General features: G+C 40.8%; 1 protein-coding gene across 2 annotated transcripts in view; it reads left to right on the top strand.

The window, feature by feature from the left end:
• The window catches only part of LOC132819525 (serine/threonine-protein kinase PAK 5-like), an 81858-nt gene that overhangs the window by 6329 nt on the left and 51042 nt on the right, over positions 1 to 24487 (top strand). The window contains exon 3 of one of the 2 annotated variants that reach the window (XM_060831081.1): positions 13974 to 14000. The exons of the other annotated variant lie outside the window; for it this stretch is intronic. Coding sequence (XP_060687064.1) covers positions 13974 to 14000 — 27 coding nt within the window. The remainder of the gene's footprint in view (positions 1 to 13973; positions 14001 to 24487) is intronic. 2 annotated transcript variants of the gene reach the window in all.

The following is a 24487-nucleotide window of genomic DNA, read 5'->3' as shown; positions in this document are numbered from 1 at the left end:
TTGTGATACACAGTGACACCACCAGCATGGGTTCAATTCCTGTGCTGGTTGAAGATACCTTGAAGGACTCTCCTCAATCTTTCTCCTTACCTGAGGCGTGGTGACCCTCCGGCTAAACCAGCTCCAGTTGTCTCTGTCTTTGAGAGCAGCCTTACTGTTCAGAAGAAGGGGACTTACCTTATAAACTGCAGGTTCCCCTTTTAGGTAGAATTCATGAATTAATGTTGAATTGATAATGATATGGGCACGTGGCTTAGTAGACCTGAATCTGAGCTAGTAATTTAAAAGCTGGAATTTTTAGGTTTGCAAAGCCAAAGGAATGCACATATTCAAGAACTTCCAAATTCCCTGCACATTTTTAGTTGGTGCAAGCAGCTGTAATTTCCAATTTTCAATAGTTGATCGTTATGTTTTAAAAGTGAATAAATATTTTAACTGGAGGCAAAAGTATGTTTGCTGTTGTAGACTCAGTGCTTTTGTTTCACATTTTGATGTGCTTTTTGTTTGTTTGCTTCTCATCCTATTTTTAAAAATTATGTTGCATGTTGTCACTAGGACAGAAGATAAAACAGATTTTCAATGGATATGTTGCAGCTAGTGTTTACATATCAGCATGGAAGTTTGATTCAGAAGTAGGCCTTTCAGTCCCTTAGCCATTCAAAAATGTCATGGCTGAACTGATTACGGCCTCAATTCCCACCTATACACAGTAACCTTTGACCTTTATTTTTAGTTAAGAATCTAGCTACTTCTTTAATATAGCAAATGGAGTAAGGTATTAGTGAAATAGCATACATGTGGGTGTCGTAGAAATATTAAAAGGAAGTATTTCATAGAGATCCTTTGTTGTATTTTAGAAAGTTCTGCAATCCTGGGCATGTCTTTGAAGCCCGCCCTCCACTGTTTCATGAGATTTAAATAGTATGAATTGTTCAAAGTTTGTGAGAAGATTTGTACTCGGGTGCTCGTTGTTGTGGTTCTGTTCGCCGAGTTGGGAATTTGTGTTGCAGACGTTTCGTCCCCTGTCTGGGTGACATCCTCAGTGATTGGGAGCTTCCTGTGAAGCACTTCTGTGATGTTTCCTCCGGCATTTATAGTGATTTGTATCTGCCACTTCTGGTTGTCAGTTCCAGCTGTCCGCTGCAGTGGTCGGTATATTGGGTCCAGGTCGATGCGCTTATTGATTGAATCTGTGGATGAGTGCCATGCCTCTAGGAATTCCCTGGCTGTTCTCTGTTTGGCTTGTCCTATAATAGTGTTGTTGTCCCAGTCAAACTCATGTTGCTTGTCATCTGCATGTGTGGCTACTAAGGATAGCTGGTCGTGTCTATCAACTAGTCATGAAACAACATGACCAGCTATCCTTAGTAGCCACACATGCAGATGACAAGCAACATGAGTTTGACTGGGACAACAACACTATTATAGGACAAGCCAAACAAAGCAGCCAGGGAATTCCTAGAGGCATGGCACTCATCCACCGATTCAATCAATAAGCACATCGACCTGGACCCAATATACGGCCACTGCAGCAGACAGCTGGAACTGACAACCGGAAGCGGCAGATATAAATCACTATAAATGCCGGAGAAAACATCACAGAAGTGCTTCACAGGAGGCTCCCAAGCACTGAGGATGTCACCCAGACAGGGGACGAAACGAGTGCAACACAAATTCCCAGCTCGGCAAACAGAACCACAACAGTATGAATTGTGTCTTTGTGCATGAAAACTTTCCCCAACATTAAAACACACCTGTTACAATGTTGTTTACTTCTACAGCTCAGTATATTTTGAGACATTCCTCTCATCAGCATGTTCAATCTCTGCAATTCCAAAATATTATTAGTTTAAACAAGCCTACTGAAATGTATTAACTTTGTGTGTAGTTCATAGTTATTTGATAACTTTCTAATATTACTTGGATATAGTTTAGGTTGATTTTTTTCCCATGTGTCAAAATTTGCTTATTTAATACGAATGTAATTCTTGAAATTGTTCTTGGAGGAAAATGAAGTAAGGCTGCCCTCTAGAGGTCACCATTATTTAATTCATCCTAGTCAATTCAATGTCCATGTTTAATCTTCTTTCCCTGGTCAGTTACTGACAATCTTATTGAAAAGACTCTTGTCTCATCTGATGGTTGACATATTGGTTCCCCATTTCCCAGAACCTGAATGTCATAATTCCTGTCCTCTTATGTGTGTCTGCCTGTGAACTTGTCCATTCAAATTCTCCAGCCACAGATTAGCTGACATGCACACACTGTTCTTCTAACTGCTGCCAGAGCTATAAAATAAGTTGGAAGGGGTTGCTGCTAACCTGGGCAGAGAACATAATGTGCAGTGTATGTGTACAGAGATCGATGATCCAGAATATGGGGCAAACAATATCCAGGAATACAGACAAGCTGGGATGAGCAGTCAACTGTGGGAGGTCACCCTGATTAAATCTCTTTTTAATTAATCTGAGAGATGTGGATTCCACTGGCTTGCAGTATTTATATTTATTGCCCTGGAGAAGGTGGTGGTGAGCTGCGTTCTTGAATTATTGCAGTCTTCGGATAGTAGGGCACCCAGTGCTGTTAGGTAGTTCAGGATTTTGACTGAGCAACAGTGCAAGAGTGGTGATAAAGTTCCAAGTCATGATGACACCAAGACACCGTAGCAGAATGGGAGTGCTTGAGTGTCAGCGTTTTGCTTGTTTGTCGTCCTTGGTCCAAAGGAGTAGCACCAGAGTGAAAGGAGAACATGAGGCCTGTGCATACAGGACATCCTACTCTGTGGCATTCATCCAGCATGACCTCAGTGCTGCATCCAGAAATATATCCACCCTGTCACTCGGTACCTGACGCATCCTGAAACCTGCCAGTATATTGGCCAGCACACTGTACACCTTCAATGAAAAACAGTAAGTGAAGCCCACATTTGTTGTACCATGAAAGTTGTATCTAATCACTGCCTGAGAATTAAACCTACAGTTTCTATTCTAGCACCTCTTGGCAAGTTCAAATTTTTCAGGTACTTACCACTTAGGACCATAATTGTGTGCTTGAACTGGACCTTCGAACAGGCGTGTATTGAAAGCACAGCACCAATGAACATCTATTACCGCCCTTTCAACAAAATAATCTCCAAGACTTTCAACATGTGTCAGGCAAATATCCTCAAAATCACAGGATGATGCACTATTTGTCATCCTTTTAATTGGATATACAATTTTGTTTTGACGCTCATTTAAGCAGTTTCATGGTCTTGAACTTAGATTTTCTTAATATCATCAATATTAATGTGAAAAATCTGTTTGACGAATCACCCTGGAATTATGTGAAATTAATCAAAACTAATTTGAGAAATGGGTGCTATGTGCAACCTGTTGACAATATTATAATTATTTTCTGGGAAGTGGACATCACTGCTCTCAGTCCACCTTCTGAAACACTAAGGAAGTGCAGCTGAGCATACATGTAAAACACATGATACACAGTTCATTTCACAAGGGGTGAAGTTATGCTATCGGTTTAAATTGTGATGTAATCTAATAGATAAGAGAAGTAAATAATTCCTGGAATATCTCCGCAGTATCTCTGAATGAATACTGAAGGTAAACCTAAAATCTGTAACACTCCACCATTCATGTTCATTTTATTTATCTACAGTAGATTGCCCCTCAATGTAGTTTTCATGGTCTCGTTGGTTTACAATCGTCCATCCGTGCCTTTTGCTTCCAACCCTTACCTTTGCCCTGTGATTATTTTATCTCCTCCTTTCCTGCCTTGACTCCATTCATTTACCTCATTATTTTGACCTGCCACAGTGTAACTTTATTTATTTATTTGTTTATTTACTTCCTTGCAACTTGTCTCTTCCCTTATATTTAATCCCTTAAACCACTGAACCATTTATGTCCTTCCTTCTAGATTCAGCCCTTCCTAATTATTTTCTTTGCTCTAAACAAAATATTTTTAATAAGTCACTGATCACAGTCACAATACATGAGCGCTCCTGGTGTTACTTCACCAAAACACGAGGCCTCTGCACTAGGACAAACTTGCTGCACCTCAGCTGTAGAGTCAGGAAGTGCACTTGGATGTAGTGGGAGGAAGACGAAGAAGAACATGTATTCAGGGCACTATGGCATGGGTGAAGAAGGCTATTTTGTTTCTCATGTTGTGTAGGTAAATGTTATTGACGGTAACTTCCATGTATTTGTTTCAGAATGTGTCTATGGAGCGCACAGTACATTGTCCAAATAGAAGTCCACACAAACAGAAAGCTGTGTGAATTGAGCTTTACATACACTGACATCAGCTAAAATCAGGAAAAGTGTGTTTACAGGTGGCTTTTCATGCTGCTGGCATCTTTGTCCACTCTGGATAACAATTTCTAATGTTTTCGTTCTGTGCACAAAGGCATATCTGCCAAAGAGCTATCCAACCGTGGTTGTGCCAGGGAGTGCCACATTCAGAAAGGGTCAGTGAGTAAGCATCTTCGAGAATTTTGCACTTGACCTTCAGGGATTCATGAGCTATATTCTGCCACTTTAAAAGGCATGTGAGTGATGTGTTGTGCAGCCTCCTCATTCACTGTTCAAGTCACTTACCCTGCCCATTCAAAGTGTGGTCACAGCAACTTGCTCTTCCAATTGTGCACTTCGGGTTTCCTGCACTCACTCCACTGCTTTCTTATGGGGTGGCTTAGTGTTTAGCACTGTTGCCTCACAGCACCAGGGACCCAGGTTCAATTCCAGCTCTGGGTGATTGTCTGTCTGTATGGAGTTTGCACATTCTCCTCGTGTCTGCGCGAGTTTCCTCCTGGTGCTCCGATTTCCTCCCACAGTCCAAAGATGTGCAGGAGAGGTGAATTGGCCATGCTAAATTGCCCATAGTGTTAGGTGCTTTAGTCAGAGAGAAATGGGTCTGGATAGGTTTCTCTTTGGAGGGTATGTGTGGACTTGTTGGGCCAAAGGGCCTGTTTCCACACTGTAGGGAATCTAATCTTGGGGCGGCACGGTTGGTCAATGGTTAGCACTGCAGCCTCACAGCATCAGGGTCCCAGGTTCGATTCCAGCCTCTGGTGACTGTCTGTGTGGAGTTTACACATTCTCCCTGTGTCTGTGTGGGTTTCCTCCAGGTGCTCCAGTTTCTTCCACAGCACCAAAGATGTGCAGGTCAGGTGAATTGGCCATGCTAAACTGTCCCTCGTGTTAGGTGCATTAGTCAGAGGGAAATGGGTTTGGGTGGGTTACTCTTCGGAGGGTCGGTATGGACTGGTTGGGCAGAAGTGCCTGTTTCCACACTGTAGGGAGTCTTAAAAAAAAAGCAACAGTAAGCACTCCCTTCTGTGTGGGCACAAAGCCTCAGCCTGACCATGCTGGTGAGGCTACAAATATCCACATTCCCTCTCTTGTAGTCCATGCTATCAACCCATGGGATTCACGCTTCCCCAATGCCCCACCTAACCCCTACATTTGTCTATTACTACTTACCCTTCCCTCCCAGGCAACCTTTAGGTGACTTGGAGCAAATGGTGAGCCGCATTTGCCAGATACATGCTCTAGTCTCCTTGTCAAGTTTTCCTGATGTCAACTTTGTTTTGTGAATTTGATAAGTTGGGAGTTTGGATTTTGAACTGAATTGCAGTATTAACATGGTGTTTAACAAGCAATAATGAGTATCATTATGCAGCCTGCCACTGCCTGGCAAAAATCATGCAATGCCCCTTTTGAAAAGTGTAGAAGATGAACTGACTATACTCAATGTTGGGATGGGCCTCACCACTCTTGTCACCATATTCTGCTTTACATCTCATCACAGCCCACATTGCTTAGTGGATTGGTGTGTACAAATAAAGAGGCCTGTTAGAGTTCTGCAAGGCTTTGATGAGATTGCACCAGGAATGCAGTTTTTCTCTCTGCATTTAAGAAAGGATGTACTTGCTTTGGAGATGGTGCCACAAAGGTTCACTGAAGTGGTACAAAAACAGAAATTTCTGGAGAAACTCAGCAGGTCTGACAGTTACTATGGAGAGAAAGCAGAGTGAACATTTCAAGTCCAGTCATCCTTCTGCAGTTCTTTCTCTCCACAGATGCTGCCAGACCTGCTGAGTTTCTCCAGCAATTTCTGTTCATGTTTCAGATTTTCAGCATTTGCAGTTCTTTCTTTCATTAACTCCCCCTGGAATTAGTCATCGGGTGATAGAGGATAGAAAGGGGCCCTCTCCCAGCAGGGACTGTTACACTATTTTTTTCAACTTTCTGTTTTAACAATAAACCCCAGGGAGCTTTACTTTGTATTTAACCTCATCCTTGTCCTGTTCCCAGGAATGTTTGGTGGGTGAGGTATTGAGGGAACTTACAGTTTGAATCCTGACAGCTTTACTTTCATTTAAAAAAAAATAGAAGCAGGCCCTTCAGCCTGCCAAGTCCATGTTGACTGATAAACATATAATAAACTAATCCTTGATCCTATTCCATAGCCAACAATGCCTTTCCATTTTAAATACTTACCCAGATGCTGCTTAAATGTTAGAAGTGTACCTGTCCACACCGTGCTCTCTGTCTGCATATTCCATATTTCCACCACCCTCTGGGTGAAAAAGCACTTTCCTCAGATACCCTAAAGCACTTACTCGTCACCTTCAACCTATGCCCTTTCGTCTTAAACCCGTCTGCCATGGGGAAAAGATTCTTACAATCTACCCTGTCTGTGCCTCTCCTAATTTTGTATACCTCAAACTGATCCTCCCCTCAGCCTGATCTGCTGTAAGGAAAACAAACGCAGCCAGTCCAGTCTCACTTCATAGCTGAGACTTTCCATCTCAGGCAACATCCTGATGAACCTCCTCTGAACCCTCTCCAGTGCAGCCACATCCTTCCAATAGTGTGGCAACCAGAACTGCACACGGTATTCTGTATGCCATCAGTGGCCTAACCAATATTTTATAAAGCTATAACAAGACTTCCATGCTCCTATATTCTACACTGTGCCTAATGAATGCACACATCCTTTATGCCACCTGCACCACCCTGACTGCCTTTGCTAACACCTTCAGGAACCTATGTACACCAAGATCTCTTTGCTCTCAGTGCTCCCGATAGACCCACTATTCATTATGTATGTTCTTCCCTTCGTGGACCTCCCAAATTGCATCATCTCACGCTTATCAGGATTAGATTCCATCTGCCGTTGCTAATCCTGATGTACCAGCTGATCAATATCAGATTGTAGCCTGAGACCATCCTCCTCACTACCATCAATTGTATCATCTGCAAACTTACTAATTATACCTTCTACATTCACATCCAGGCCATTAAAGTACAGAACAAACAGCAAGGGTCTCAACACCAATCCCTGTGGTCACTGCTAGTCACAGATTCCAATCACAAAAACAACCCTCTACCATCACCACCTGCCTCCTATTTGCGAACCACTTTTGGATCCAGTTGCCAACTTGCCTTGGACCTCATGGATTCTTACCTTTTGAACCAGTCTTCCATGTGGCACTTTGTCAAAGGCCTCACTGAAGTCCTGTAACCAACATCAACTACACTACTCACACCAGTTTATTTTGTCACCTTTTCAAAACAGTTCAATGAAATTAATTAGACAGGATCTCCCTCCCACAGATCCATACTGACTATCCCTTTCAAGTGCTGATTAATGCTGTCCATCTGAATTTTTATTAAAACTTTCTACACCATTGAAATGAGATAAGATGGTCTTCAATTATCTGCCTTAACCTTCCTGTTCTTCTTAAATGAAGGAACCACATGTGCCATTCTCTCATCATCTGGCACTTCACCCATGACCAATGAAACAGTAAATATCTCTGCCAGGATCCCAGCAATCTCTTCTCTTGCCTCCCATAGCAGCCTGGGATACATACAAGGGATTTATGCACCTTTATGCCTGCTGAAACATCCATTCACTCCTCCTTATTAATCTTAACATGTTCTAGAACTTCTCCATCCCAACTGAAATCTCCAGCTACAGTGTCTTTCTCCTTTGTGAATACAGATGAGAAATATTCATTTAAGACCTCAAACATGTCCTCTGGTTCCATGCATAGATTGTCCTTTCAGTCTCTCAGAGGCCCCACTCTTTACTGGTAATCCTTTGTTCTGAATGTACAGATAAAATGCTATGGGGTTTTCCTTAATCCTATCTGCCAAAGATATTTATTGGCCCTTTGCCACATAATTCCTTTAATGTACTATCAAACACTCTCAATTCCTGTTTCATGTCTTCATTTTTTTTTGCCCATGTCATCGGTACCAACATGTACCACTAATGCTGGTTGTTCACCCTCCCCCTTCACAATATCCTGCAACTGTTCTGAAACCAGGAGGCAATATACCATTTAAGAGTCTAATTTGTGGTTACAGAACTGGCTTTCTGTTCCCCTTACAATCGAGTTCCTTATCATTAAATCTCCCCCAGTTGTTTTCCTCCCCTGCTGTGAAGCTGACCTAACTGTGATGCCACAAGCTTGACTGTTGTTTCTTTCCCCTGAAAGCCATTCTCACCACCTTCAACAGAATCCAACATGATAGTTCTGTTTGAGAGTGGGATGGTGACAGGGGATTCCTGCACTGCCTGCCTGTGCTTCCTAGTCCTATTGGTGGTCACCCAACACTTGTTTTCTATCTATGTAGCCATTACTTCTGGTGTCACAAGTTTGCTCATCGTGCTATCTCCGACCCCTTCAGCATCACGTATGTTCCAATGTGAGCCCATCTGTACCTCCAGCCACTCCATGCAGTTAATCAGAAATTGCAGCTGAACAGATGTCCATGGTGACGACGTACGTAGGACATTTCCAGTGATTTTGCACATTTTGCAGGACTGGCATTCCACGTGACCGAGTTCCTGCCCTTGTGAACCTTGCCAACTACAAGCAATAAACTAGGAACAAATTACTCAATCTTACCCATTACTCGCCAAATCAGGTTTTTCACTCTCACACGCTCCCTCTTTTTCTCTCTCTCTTCCTAACAAACTACAAATCAATAAATGGCTGTTGTATTATGGAAGGCTGAATAATTTGGGCCTAAAATATCCAGAGTTTACAAAAATATGTGTTGATCTGATTGAAACATATGAGATTCAGAAAAGCCTTGAAAGGGTAGATGGTTATTTCCTCCTAGCTGGGTAATTTAGAATATGGGGTACAGCCTCAGGATAAGGAAGCAATTATTTAAGACTCATTTAGATAAATGAAATCTGTAACCAAGAATCTATGGATACGAAGTATTGTTACAGTTGAGATTGATGGATTTTTAGTTGACAGGGAACCCAGGGATATAGGATGTGGGTGGGTAAATAACATTGAAGCCATTAATCAGCCATGACCGTATTGAACTGTCGACAGGTTTAAGGGGCCATTTTATCCACCCTTGATCTTATATTTTTTCCTTCCTAAAGGGCATTAAGTAAATGATCATGTAGTTTAAAGTTTGCCGTTAAGTGCTGAAACTGTCTTTTTTCTTCCAAATGTATTTTATTTATTGCACTTAAACTCTTCAGGATTTAAGCTCCTGTCTCTTGGCCACAATTCCTTGTCTCCAGACTGCCAAGGTAACCACCAGTGTGCGTGTACCAAAGTACCTTCACAGGTTCATCTTCCAACCTTTTTGTCAATCAGCAGGGCTGCAAATTGTAAAGGGCATTACCTTCTAGAGCACAACCTCAACCCTCAAAGAATCTGCAGCTAAAGCAGAGATTTCAACATTCCAAAGCAGCAGTATTTTCATTTATTTTCAGCCTATCTTGACTTGGTGAAGAACAAAGTTTCAAAAGTATGTCCATCCTTTCCAAGCAAATCAATTAAAGTGCTTGCCGTTTTAATACTAAAATTATTTCTAAGAGAAGTAAAGGTTGTGTTACATTGTGCATGAAAATATTAAAACTTCAGATTTGACTTAAATTACAAACTGTATTTTACTTGCAACTTAAATCATTCCAATCTGAAAGGCAGGAATCTCAAAACACAACAAGGTGTAGCTGAAAAAGTAAAGAAATAGGATCGAGTGAAGCAGAAAAAAATGGAATAACAAGTGTTTGGTCAACTGACATCTTGCAATATATTTAACAAACTCACCACAAGGAAAAATCATAATGCCCGTGTGTTACAAGCAGGTCATTTCATTGGGCTGCATGTGAGATTGAGAATTATAAATGCCTATGTTTAAATAAATGAGTGCGAGATCTATTAGTGCCTGAGAGTGAAAGAGTCAAAGCTCCACATATTCAATAGTGTTCATGTTGATCTCTCTGCTTTAGCTGCCAAATGATTGTTGACCTAAGAAACTACTGTTTAAATTTACAATTCTCCTAAACATCAAGTAACAATGATGTTATTAACAATGTATGTTGGGAGCAACAAGTCACATTTTCCAACTGAGTTCCAGACTTCAAGATGAGATTCTCAGTAGTGAGCAGCGAGAAGGCTATTAATTGGGATTGTCAGTCTTTGTCATCTTTAATAATCTTGTCTTATTAATATGCAGTCTCTAATTCTACCATTGACAGGATGGAAACTAGATGCTGAGAACTCCCAGCATGAAACTGGGCTGGGATGGAGGTTACCTGATGAGTCCAACCCCCTGCTTGCTCATCTGGATCTCAAACGTGGACATGGTGGCATTAACAGCACAGGGCATGGTCTATGAGTAGCAGGTGTATGCAACCTGCATCCACGGATGTTGGCATCCAAGACATGTCAGTCTCTTTGGGGCATCATGGCACATCTCCAACACACTTACACTTTACATCTGCACTATAATGTTGCAGCTCAAAGTCCACTAGCAACTTTCATTACAATGCTGCTGCAGGGATACTTTGCTTGCAGTGATAGTCATCCAGTTCAAGCATCTGAAAGATGATATTTTAGCACTCACTCGCTTGATGCCCGTATGAATGCTCACAATATTTATGCCTTGCCTTGTCTTTCCCTTTAGCACATCTTGCATCCCCCACCCCACCCCACCCCACCCCCGCCCCGTCCCCTGCGAGGTGTCCCTAGTGAGTGAGCAGAAAGAACACAGTGATGCACCATCTTGTGGGAATTGAGAGGGGGATGAGGGAAGATATTGCGTGTCTCAGTGAAAGTGGTGGAGCGTGAGTATTGGTGGGAAGTGTGCACACAGGCATTGATGGTGTGTGAGAGTGATGGCAGAAAGAAGATGGTGACACTTACTCTGGTGGAATGGTGAAGTTCATTGACCTTTCTACATTGCTAGGCATTCCTTCAAAAAGCTGAGATTGCACAGACCTAAACAGCAGTCGCCAACCATGGTGGCAATGCTGGTGTTCCCTCCTCTGCCAGCCCTGCAGGAAATGGACATACTTCCTCTTCTTCATCCCATCCATAGGGACCTCCAGATCCATGTCCAGAAATTAGGTTTGAAGCAAATATATTCACGATGGAAAAGGTACTGAGAAAATTATGAGAACTGAAAGCTAACAAGTTCCTAGGATCCAGTGGACTTCATCGTAGGATTTTAAAGGGAGTGGCTGATGAAATAGTACATGCATTGGATTTAATTTACCAAAATTCCCTAGATTCTGCAAAGATATCAGATCAGGAAACAATGCATTCTGTCTCCATCTATTCAAGGACAGGAGACAAAGTTAGAACGCGGAGGCCAGTTGGCATAACATTGATCATGGAGGAAAAAATCTGCAATCTTTTACCAGGAGGGTGCAGCAGGACACTCAGAAAATCTCGATGCAATCAGTTGGCATGGACAGGTTAAAGCAAAGGGTCTGTTTCTGTGTTGTACATTTCTATGATTCTGACTCTTATTCTGAGCTATGCCCTCTAGTCCAGGTTTGTCTCTTAAGGAGAAACAATCTGTCCATATTTATCCTGTCAAATCCCTCAGTAACCAGCTGTGGAATTTAAATTAAGTTCAGTAAAACTAGCATAAAAAGTTAGTATCTGTAATGATAACTATGAAACTAGAGGATTCTTATCCAAGAATGCTGTCCTTACCCAGTTAGGCCTCAGTTTGACTCCAGTCACACAGCAGTGTGGTTGACTGCTTTCTGAAATGGCCCATCATGACACCCAGTTGGGCTTTCCCAATAAGCATTAAACACTGGATTTGCCGGTGCCGCTGACAGCCTGTGAATATGAAAAAGTGTTATACACACTTACAAAGTCACCATTTACAGCATATAAAGCAGATGCTCACACTTGGTTAATGTACAATTAACATTGTACATTTAAAGGGGCTCTTGTGGTAATGTGGTAGCATCCCTATTTCTGAGCAAGGAGGTCTGGATTCAAATCATACCTACCCCAGACATATGCCATAATGTGTCCAAACAGGTTGATTTAAAATAAAATCTTCATTGTACACATAATCGCCTCTAACTAATATCAGATTGGAGCTGAAACTCGATTGTAAAAATAAGTGTAATCAATGATTATCTTTGTAGGCTATCCCCACTAAATAGTGTGAAGTTATAGCTTGGTAAAAACAATGACTGCAGATGCTGGAAACCAGATTTTGGATTAGTGGTGCTGGAAGAGCACAGCAGTTCAGGCAGCATCCGAGGAGCAGCAAAATCGATGTTTTGGGCAAAAGCCCTTCATCAGGAATAAAGGCTGAGAGCCTGAAGCGTGGAGAGATAAGCTAGAGGAGAGTTGGGGTGGGGAGAAAGTAGCATAGAGTGCAATAGGTTAGTGAGGGAGGGGATGAAGGTGATAGGTCAGGGAGGAGGGTGGAGTGGATAGGTGAAAAGAAGATAGGCAGGTAGGACAAATCATGGCAACAGTGCTGAGCTGGAAGTTTGGAACTAGGGTGAGGTGGGAGAAGGGGAAATGAGGAAACTGTTGAAGTCCACATTGATGCCCTGGGGTTGCCCAACATTTGAACTCCCCCTCCCACTCTGCCGAGGACATGGAAGTTCTGGGCCTCCTTTACCTCCGCTCCCTCACCGCCAGACGCCTGCAGGAAGAACGCCTCATCTTCCGCCTCAGAACACTTCAACCCTAACATCTAAGATTGTGAAGGGAAGAGTTATAAATTTGTCCTGAAAATAACATTTGTTACATTTGTATTGTGTTTTTCACACCCACTGGAATTTTCAAAGTGCTTTACAATCAATTAAGAAGGTTTTAAACGTGTAGTTACTGTTCTTTTCTAAGAAACGTGCAGCTAATTTCTCAGAAAACTATTACAGCAACATTGTGATAATGCCCAAATGCCCTGTTTTTCTTTTTTTTTTGTCGTGATAATTGAGGGATAAACATTAGCCAGGATATCAAATGTAGGTCCCCTCCTCTTCAAAATAGTGCCATGGAATGTTTTACATTCACCCAAACATTCAGTGGGACCTTAGTTTAACACCTCGTTTCAAAAGCGGATCTCTTTCTGTTGATTTAATACCTAACTCAAAAGGCTGCCAGTGAAGCAGTCCTTTAGTATGGCACTTAGTGTCGGCCTTGACTTTTATAATCAATCTGACATGAGACCAAAACCTTGTGATTTGAGGTGAATGGACTACCAACCTATTGGTACATAGTCTTGGTATATTTAGTTGCTCATAATTTTTTATAAACTTCAATAGTAACAGTGCTATGGCTTTAAACAGGCATGCAGGTACAGCAGGTAGTGAAGAAAGCTAATAGCGTGCTGGCCTTCATAACAAGAGGGATTGAGTATAGAAGCAGAAGAACTTCTTTGCAGCTGTACAGGGCCCTGGTGAGACCGCACCTGGAATATTGTGTGCAGTTCTAGTCTCCAAATTTGAGGAAAGACATTCTGGCTATTGAGGGAGTGCAGCGTAGGTTCACAAGGTCAATTCCTGGATTGGCGGGACTATCTTATGTTGAAAGATTGGAGTGACTGGGCTTGTATAGCGTTGAGTTTAGAAGACTGAGAGGGGATCTGATTGAGATGTATAAGACTATTAAAGGATTGGACACTCTGGAGGCAGGAAACATGTTTCTGTTGACAGGTGAGTCCCGAACCAGAGGACACAGCTTAAAAATAAGGGGTAGGCCATTTAGGACAGAGATGAGGAGAAACTTCTTCACCCAGAGAGTGGTGAGTGTGTGGAATGCTCTGCCCCAGAAGGCAATGGAGGCCTAGTCTCTGGATTCGTTTAAGAAAGAGTTGGATAGAGCTCTCAAGGATAGGGAATCGAGGGTTATGGAGATAAGGCAGGAATAGGATACTGATTGAGGATGATCAGCCATGATCATAATGAATGGTGGTGCAGGCTCGAAGGGCAGAATGGCCTACTCCTGCACCTATTGTCTGTTGTCTAAACCGCATGAGACCTTTGCATACATGTTCATATGTATGCACACAGACGAACTTAGACACATACATGCACATAATCACCTCGGCATCAATATGGTATCAGAAGTACTGAGGATTTGAATCAGTAAAAGTGACCATGAAGCTGATTATATTACAAATTCAATTGGTTCATTGATCCCATACCAATATAGTTGACTCTTTACTACTCTGTAGAGTAGTTTAGCAAACCCATGTGTTGCATCCAACTATGCCTACAGCTTAGCAATCTATGTTAGCCTTGCTGCCAGTGCCAACATTGTAAGAATGAATACTCACCACCTCACTTGGCAACATCACACTTTTAAGTAATTGTCTTTTATTTACAAATGTATTCTTACTGGTAAACCTATGTCTTAAATTCAAAAGTGATACTGATGTTGCAACGTATTGATGTACCAAAGTATACCATTGTTGAGTGGATTATGTATTGTGGAGTAGTACAGATTATTTTTAAAAATTAGATGATTACATTGTGTGAAAGCCATCCACAATACTAAAAGCCTTCAGTTAGAATGTTAAATATTGTTGACAATTCTCCAAGGTACACAGGTCTTAACTGATAGATTCAGCTGTTTTCTCTTTGTAGTCCTGTTTGTTTAATTATGCATTAATGACTTCTCCCAACAGTCTTTGCGTCTATATTATACAATTCTGCCTATTTGAATATCTCCCTTGAGTAAGAAATCAATATTGACAATCCACACTTAGAATGAAATAAACTTCATGTATCAATTACCATTCGAACTAAATGCAACATGGCTCAGACTTCAATCACATAGATTTATTCAAATGTAAATTTGAAAATAATTGTTGCCACAAAGAATATAAAGCACTAATGTATTTGCAACTTTTTAACAATCTTTTATAAACTGGATTACTCTATTCTTCTGGAACTTGCAATGAGCAATCAAACAGGTTGGCAATAATGCTCAGTGCTATTTCACAAATGGAAATTGACTATCATTTTGTGCTTTTATATATTGGAAGGATATCAACCACTGTGCATTTATTAAAATGTTATTAATTGCCATATTTTGTACATTTTTCTGATTGCTTTTGATTTACAATCAAATTCTTATTGTTTTCTGGTAAGCCCCTGTGTGAATTTATGTAGTTACATTAACTTTGCAAAAGAAAACACACACAATGCACTTGAAGGCAGATCGATTTGAACACCTGGTTGATGTTTTGATGTTATGGAAATCAGATCTTTGTTTCTTTGATATCTGGTCTCTTTTGATGAACTGGAAGCTTATCTTTGGAAAAATATGCTGATTGGTCAAGGAAGGTGTATTCATAATTCAGCCAAAGTGATTTCGAACAAATATACAAATGAGGACAACAGTAGGCCTAACCTGTCTCTCAAACCTGCTCTGCCTTTCAATGAAAGAATAACTAATCTGACTACTCCATGTGGCTGTCTCCCCTAAATAACATTTCATCTACTTGTCTATCAAGAATCAATCTATCTACCACTGCCTTGAAAGTATTCAAGGACTCTGGAACTCAAAAGGCAGTGGAAGCAAAGACACTCAACCCTTTTGGGAAAAAAAAATTGTTTAGCTCTGTATGAAATGGGCGACCCATTATTTTTAAACAGCAGCCTCTATTCTAGATTCTGTCACAACGGCATAAGGAATAGGTGCAGGACTAAACCATTCAGCTCTTGTAGCCTTCAACACTAATCAACACACTTCTGTCTGATCTGCCCCAGACCTCAATTTCTCCTCCGTGGCAACTAAGCTATTAATCCTCTGACATTTCAATATTCTATCTACTTTCTGTTTAAATACTTTGTGATCTAGAAGAGGAAGCATCTTTCCACATCCACCCTTTCAAGACCTCTCAGAATCTTCTCTTTCAATCAAGTTTCCTCATGCTCTGCTAAATTTGAGATAGCCTGTCCACTTATTCCTCAACTTAAGTCCTTCCAACACATGCCAATTGCAGGTATAAGGAACAGGAGAGATTCCTGATCAGCCAAGTCTTGGAAATAAATTTGAGAGCTACCATCTTTATTCATAGCTCCAGCCAGTGTGGATCAGATTGGTGCAAACTACAGGGTTCGCTCCCTGTTCCTGATTGGCTGTTTCCTTGCCCTACCCTCATGGCTCTGAGAGTCAGAACTGTCTTTAGACAGAGAACTCTAAGAAAACTGTCGAGTATATGAGTTGTGTTTTAACGACCTGGTTAATCCAGAAAGCTGATCCTTTGCTGTCCCTGGATCAAAATCCTGGAATTCGCTCTCTTGGCATCGTGAGTCAACCTACAGCAGATGGACTGCAGCCATTTAAGAAGGCAGCTCATTACCACCATCTCAAGGGCAACTAGGGATGGAGGAATGGGTGCAGGCCAGCCAGCAACACCCACATCCCCACGTGTGAATAAAAGAAAATCTGTGAATAAACTTTAAAAATCTTAAGCTGGCAATTCCATTTGAAATAAATTGGCAACATTCAGATTTCATTTGATGAGAATTTACATGATGCTCTGTAAATCAGTGCACAAAATTATAAATATATGTATGAGGCTAGTTTTTTAAATGAAATATTAATCTCAAAAAAAACGTAACTGTTGAAATAAGAAATGGCTAATTTGACATTTCCATTGTTCTCTTTCAATCAGTGTACAGAGCTGACAGGTGTCATATTACCATTAGGCTACCTAAATATGCTCATAGCAGTCTGCTGTTGATTTGGAAATCAGACAGTTGCCTTCGTGAATATATTGAATGAATCAACGATGGCAACTCTCTCTGGCAGCTTATTTTATAATAGAAAGTGAAACTATTGCTTTATTTATTGTAAGCTCTTGAAGATGTTTACCCAACTTATGCCTCAAATGCAAAAGCACGCAAACCTTTACCGTCCCAATAAACTTTAAAACTGGTGTGTAGCTGTATCAGAGTAATTCCATTACTTCAAGTCTTCAATTATGGTATTGTATCAGATTAAATAGTTCCATTAATTATGTATTTTATCATGTATCAAAGCATTAGCTTGGTTTAGTTGCCAGTGTTCTCATTTCTCAGTCAGAAATCTTGAACACACAAATGCAGCTAATGTTCCCGTGCAGCATGGATGTGGTGATTTATAGTTGAAGCATAAAAACGAAGTTATTGGAATGTAAGATGTCCAATTGGACTAGTACAAGAAAGTGCATCTAATCTGGTTATCATGTTTAACTTGGGATAACTCAGACATTAATAATCTTCATAGAATCATAGAAGAATAAGGCTGTAATTAACACATCAGCTTCAATATAGATGAGTATGGGATTGTACATCTTACCACCAAGAATAAAAAGACACATATTCCTTAGAATGTTTTTAACTGGGGTAGAAAGATGTGCGGTAGATATACAACACCGAGATAAGTTAATAAGGCCATTAATTTAAAAAAAAGCACCAGGTCCATTTCTAGAAGGATCTAGACTCCAGTGAGAGTACTGTGAATAGTTTTGGTTGCATGATGTAAGAAAAGACAGAATTGCATTTAAAGCAGTTAAGAGGAAGATCACTTGATTAATTCCCAGATGAGGGCTTTATCTTATGAGGAAAAGTTTGACAATTTGGCCTGTATGCATTGGAATTTAGAAGACTGAGAGGTAACCTTGTTGAAATATACTGAAGGGACTTCATAGGAAAACCCTGAAAATATGTTTCTCCTTGTGAGAGATACCGATACTTAGAAGAGAGTAAAAAAGCAAGGGGCTCTCCCTTTTAAAAGTTGATTTTTTTTTTCTCCTAGTTGGGTGGCTTTGTTCATCAATCTGTAGACCTCTCTTCTGGAGAGCCGCAAACACAGTTATTGAATATTTTTAAAGAAGAGATATATAAATTCTTGATGATGAAGAGACTCCAAAGATATATTGGAGTAGGCAGGAAAGTTGAATTGTGACTATAATCAGATCAACCATGATTTTATCCAGTAGTAGAGCAAGCTTGAGAGCCAAAATTCTTTACTGAGCTGAAAATGTGTTGCTGGAAAAGCGCAGCAGGTCAGGCAACATCCAAGGAACAGGAGATTCGACGTTTCGGGCATAAGCCCTTCTTCAGGAGGGCTTTTCACCTCTGATCTCTAGCATCTGCAGACCTCACTTTCTCCAGCCAAAATTCTTTACTCCAGATCCTAATTAATATGTTCATATGTATGGATTGAATTGAAAACTTGAGTGGTTAATGTCAAACTTCTAATTGATTAGATTACTTACAGTGTGGAAACAGGCCCTTCGGCCCAACAAGTCCACACCGACCTGCCGAAGCGCAACCCACCCATACGCCTACATTTAACCCTTACCTAACACTACAAGCAATTTAGCATGGCCAATTCACCTGACCCGCACATCTTTGGACTGTGAGTCGCCTGAGTCGGGAATTGAACCCGGGTCTCAGGCGCTGTGAGGCAGCAGTGCTAACCACTGTGCCACCGTGCCGCCCACAATGCCACCGTGCCGCCCACAAAATTTGGTTAGAACATAGTCACTGTACAACTATAAACACCTCATTATTACAAACTTAGAGACATTGGAGAAGATGAAAATGATATAACCATATCAAAACCAAAGTTATAAGCTAGCAGGAAAGATTGAACATGCTTGGTTTCTTCTTTAGCAAAAATCAGGCAATTACCTGATGGAAGTGTTTTTGATTATGAAAAAACTTGATAAGATAGCAATAGAGATGTGTCCATGTCCTAGCATACATGAACTAGAGCCATAAATAAGAAAGCAATAGAGTATTCACAAGAAACTTCCTTACCCAAATGTAATTAGAATGTTATTTTTCTTTGACAAATGGGAAAGGATTTCTAGTCAGTAAGATTGATTTCATCCAACTGCTGTGCAAGTATTTGTCCTTCCTGCTTCCCCTGACACTTGTCCTTCTCTAGTTCCACAGCCAATGGTCATGATATTTGGACCCTCCAGATTGGGGGTGGCGGCAGATGAAGTAGTGAACCAGCATGCCACTGCTGCTGATATTTGCTGAACCCTTTCCTGGCTTTCTGTTTACTGACATAGGCTTTCCTAAATAGTTGGGGAGCAGGCAGGGATGAAGGATTTGTTTCAGTTGCAGGGAAAAAGTGGGGAGGGAGGGCTCCGCAGAGGTTATTAAAGTTTCCAAAAGAAGTAGTAGGACAGACAGTATAGTAAGGGTCAAGAGTCTGATTTCAGATGCAATAGAGAAGTGGATAACAATGAGGGGGTGGGGGGGGGCACGGGCAGCACAGTCAACATGGGAATCAGGGTGTTGTACTTAAATGCATGCAATGTATGAAACAAAGTAATCAAGCTTGAAGTGTAATTGAAATTGTCAGGTACGATGCTGCAGTTACCATAGAGACATGGCTGCAAGAGGATTAGGGCTAGGATCTAAATATTCAAGGCTGCTCGTCTCATCAAAAGCACAGGCAGTTGGGCAGAGGGTGTGGGCTTTCCTTGTTAGGAAATGAAATTAAATGGATAGCAAGAAGTGGCATACAATCAGAAGGTGTAGAATCTGCATGGTTGGAGTTGAGAAACTGCAAAAGGAAAAAGACCTTGATGGGAGTTGTTTACAGGCCTCAGCAGTAGTCAGCATGTGGGGAAGAAAATAAATCAGGAGATAGAAAAGGCATGCAAGAAATGGACTGTTACAATAATTATGGGAGACTTAATATAAAGGTGGAGTGGGAAAATCAGGTTGGCAGCAGGTCTGAAGATAAAGAATTGATGAAATGTCTACAATATGGTATTTTTTTTCAGAGCGCTTTTGATAGAGCCTGCTGGGAAACGAGCAATTCTGGATTTGGTGATGTGGTAGTAATTAATGACCACTTAAGGGCCTCTTCCTGTGGCTGCTGGGATTAACAAGGGAGATCATCAAACATTCGTTGTGGAGAAGTCCCATCTTTACATTGAGGATACCCTTCTTTATGTTAAGCGCCACTATCATTGTACTCAATGCAATAGATGTCCAACAGATTTAGCAACTCAAATTAGGCACTGAGCCATCAATTGAATTGTCTTCAATCACTGTATAACCCCATGGCTCAGCATCTTCCAGATTCTACTGTTACCATAAAGATCTCGCTCCTTTCTATTTTTCTCTCATCTTTAAAATCTTCTCCATAGCCCATCTATCTGCCTAGGTCTTCAGCCATTTCTTAAATTGTTCACTTCGTGCCATCTGTTCCTTTCTACTTCCATTTACTAAATGCAATTGGGACTTTTAATATATTAAAGACATTATATAAATGTAAATTATTAATTTGACCTTCATTCCTCTTCAACCAACACCTCCATATTAAGTATAAATTAATGCCCTGAAGGCAATTAATAACTTCTGCCCTTCCTCAGAGGAAGTGATGTTGGGGTCTCATTGGCTCTCTAGCTGGTAGATGAGGCGAATATTGTTTGCATTAAATATCGCCCATTCGATGTAGTTCATTTATTCTGCTGTTCTGTAAAGGATTGTCATATATAATTTGAATATCTAATTTTCCAACCTGACAGGGGCTGCACTTTACAATCTAATCTGTTGGTAGTAAAGCAGTTTGAGGTGCCCTGAATCTGTGAGGGATATTACGTAAATGCAAGCCTCTTTGTTTCCCTTACGCCAAAAAGTTGGTCAATTTAACATTTAAATTTATCTCATAAAATATCTCCTCTGATCATGGTTCTCATCTTGACAGATGAGTGTTAGGAGTATGATGGAGATATGAATGGGGCCTGATGATTCTCACGTCAGTTGCATTGCTAATGCAGGTAATGACTGGGTGAGGAGGATTGAAGATTCAGCCATGGGAGCCCAACATGATAGGATTCATCTTGATTAGGATTGCCGTTATAGGTGGAGTTAGGAATTTTATATCTCAACTTAATCCAGGTGACCAACATATTTCATCCAGTGCCCTCAATATGGCACCAGAAGTTATTCAGACTCACTTAAACTTCCCAGATGTACTATTCTCTGGTTTGTTTTGCCATACATAAAAGCCTATTTAAAAGGGTACTGGAGAAAAGTAGCAGTCAGCTATTTTGAGAGTACTTTTGAAGATGTTATTATTTTCAAAAAATAATCTTTCCTGTAGTACATCTTATAATCTTTTATGGTTATCTTTCATTACCTAAGGTTCTGGTGGTTTTGTCCTTTTACTTATTTTTGCTTTATTTTTCATATGCATCTTGCCAACAGTCACTACCACAATTTAGAAGGTGAACATCACAAAGGTCAAAGGAAGAAATTGGGAACTGGTTAGTTCAGTTGGCCAGATAGATGGCTGTAACGCAGAGTGGCAGCTGGGTTCAGCAGTGGTTCAATTTCCATACTGGCTGAGGTCACCATGAACGCCCTGCCTTCTCTACCTCACATGGTGCCTGAGGTGTGGTGACTCTCAGGTTAAGCTCACCATCATATGTCTCTCTCAAATGTGAGAACAGGCCAGTGTACCTCTGGGATTATGGCAACTTTCACTTTCATTGGAAGAAATAATAAATACCTGCTTAAAAATAAAAGCAGGAGTGATGATAGGTCAGACCAGTGGCCCAGATTTCCTGTGCTACATTCATATGATGCATTGCAGTACCATAGCTTTATAACAGAATGCCATAGAATCTCTATTGTGCTGCAAGAGGCCATTCGGTCCATCGAGTCTGCATTGACTCTCCAAAGAGCATTCTACCCAGACCTAGCCCCCTATCTTATCCCCATTATTCCGCATGGCTAATCTACCTATCCTACAGATCCCTGAACACTGGATAATATAAAATGGCCAATCCACCTAACCTGCATGTAGAGTCATACAGTACAGAACAGGTCCTTCGGCCGAATTTTTCCATGCCATCCAAATTACCTAAACTGAACTAGTCCCGTTTACCTGTGTTTGGCCCATATCGTTCTAAACTTTCCTATCCATGTACTTGTCCAAATGTCTTTTAAAAATTGTAATTGTACTTGGCTCTACCACTTGCTCTGGCAGCTCGTTCCATAAACACACCACCGTCTGTGTCGAAAATTACCCCCCAAATCTGTTTTAAATCTTTCCCTTTCTCCCTAAACCTATGCCCACTAGTTTTGGGCTCCCTTACCCTGGAAAAAAGACCTTGGCTTTTCACCTTATCTATGTCCCTCATGATTTTATAAACCACAAAGTTCACCCCTTAGCTTCCTATGCTCCAGTGTGATAAGTCCCAGTCTCTCTTGTAAATCAAACCTTCCAGTCTCAGTAACATCCTTGTCAATATTGTTTTGCACCACTTCCAGTTTAATAACATCCTTCCTACTATAGGGTGACTAGAATTATATGCAGTATTCCAAATATTGCCTTTGTTATGAAGATGTGGTGTACTGTACCTTTTAAGAGTTGAGCGCCTGCAAAAACTATTTAACAGCACCAATTGTTCTGAAATAAAACAATGTAACATGTGCCCCAGCTACCGGGGTAGCTAGGGTAGTTGGTTGCCTGGAAACGACAAAATAGATTCAAAATAGGCCAATCAGTTTAAATTATACCCCAAAAAATACCAAACTCCAATCCAGTTTGAATTTAGTATATTGGTCATCTTAAGAGCCAGTGACACAATCCAATGCTTATGGGTATAAGACTGGGGAAAATTGAACAGTTGAGAGGAGAACTGCCAAGCTACCAGCATGTAAAGACTAACTGAAAAAATAGCTCTCTTACAAGGTACCTTCATTGATCAGCAACCTGTGAAACACAATCCCCAAGAATAAATGACGACCGGAATACAGAGAAAACTGAAAGCTGTCTGGTTTTGAGATAAGGAGTTTTGCTTTGTAAATCTCTAATTGGGAGTTTTATCGAACTAATATTGTAGAAGGGTAAGATAAGTAGTTGCTAGTTAATTATTCTTTGTTATACTTTAAGAAATAAAGTTGTTAATTTTTACTTTAAATAATCCTTGGCCTCTCTCATTTTCTTGGATTACTGCATGGGATAAATCTTTTCTGTATTGTGGATTTTAAATTAGAAGGGTTTACCCCGTGTCGTAACACGTCATCAATGTCTTATACAGCTGTAAGATGACATCTCAACTCCTAAACTCAATGCTCTGACCAACAAAGGCACGCATGACAAATTCTTTTGTACCAGCCTGCTTACCTGTGACGGCACTGTCAAAGAATGTGTACCTGCACCCCTAGGTGTCTCTGTTTGAGTTAAGGCTCATTTCCTATACTCCTTATTTCAATATCGCCATTTCCTGTCAACCGGCATAACTTCTAAAGTCAGTTACTAACGAAGTATGTTAAAGAAATCTTTGGATAGTGGGAGGAAACCAAAGCCCCCAACAGATACCCATGCAGACACAGAGAACATGCAACATCCAGAGGCGGTCACCCAAGACTGGAATCAAACCTGGCTCCCTAATGCTGTGAGGCAACAGTGCTTACCAGTCAATTACCGTGCCTCATTGGTCGAGATAATCTAGCTTCAAATCTAAATGCTCATTCATTCAATAAAAGATTCAACCACCAGCTATTGCTCTTTCTCTCTTCCCCTCTCTCCTTCCCCACCCCCTCCCTCTCTCTCTCTTCTCCCTCACACCCCCATTTCCTGTCTCTCCTGTCCACTCCACCCCACGTCGAGCCCAAAATGCCATACGCTGGTGGATCGACTGTTTCTTTCTGAAATAATCGCAGTCAGAGGGGGTCTTCTGCAGTTGTTCATTTAATACCTAAGAGCATCAATTCCTGATGATATAAAATGACAGATCTTTGGCATTATTGTGTAAACCTTAATTTGGGCAAAGCCAGAAAAGTGGCGGTCCTATGAGCTTCTACCATACTAATCTCACCTAACTCCCTTCCCACCTCTGGACCCAGAAGTTTGCATCCTACAATTCTACTCCATTTCAATGGCTACAAAATGTGTGAAAATCTGTAAACCACATAAGATACATGGGACACAAAAAGACCAATTGTTCCAACCATGTTTGAAATTTTAATGAGATGACAAGATGGAAAATTATGTTACATAGTAATTCACTTTCATATGGGCCACTAACATGGCCTTTCTGGTCTTTTTTGATAAGGTATGATTTTAGTTCAAGTAAAATAAATGCTTACAGATTTTTCATCAACTAATGATAAAAAAAATCCTAATACTTCATGTAAATGTTTAAAATTCGCACCTTACATGTTTCATAATCTAAATGAAGGAAGTGTTGAAAGC

Source organism: Hemiscyllium ocellatum, chromosome 10 (assembly GCF_020745735.1).
Source record: "Hemiscyllium ocellatum isolate sHemOce1 chromosome 10, sHemOce1.pat.X.cur, whole genome shotgun sequence".
NCBI classification, from domain to species: Eukaryota; Metazoa; Chordata; class Chondrichthyes; order Orectolobiformes; family Hemiscylliidae; genus Hemiscyllium; species Hemiscyllium ocellatum.
Note: the sequence above shows the minus strand (reverse complement) of the source record. Positions and strands in the feature narration are given on the sequence as shown.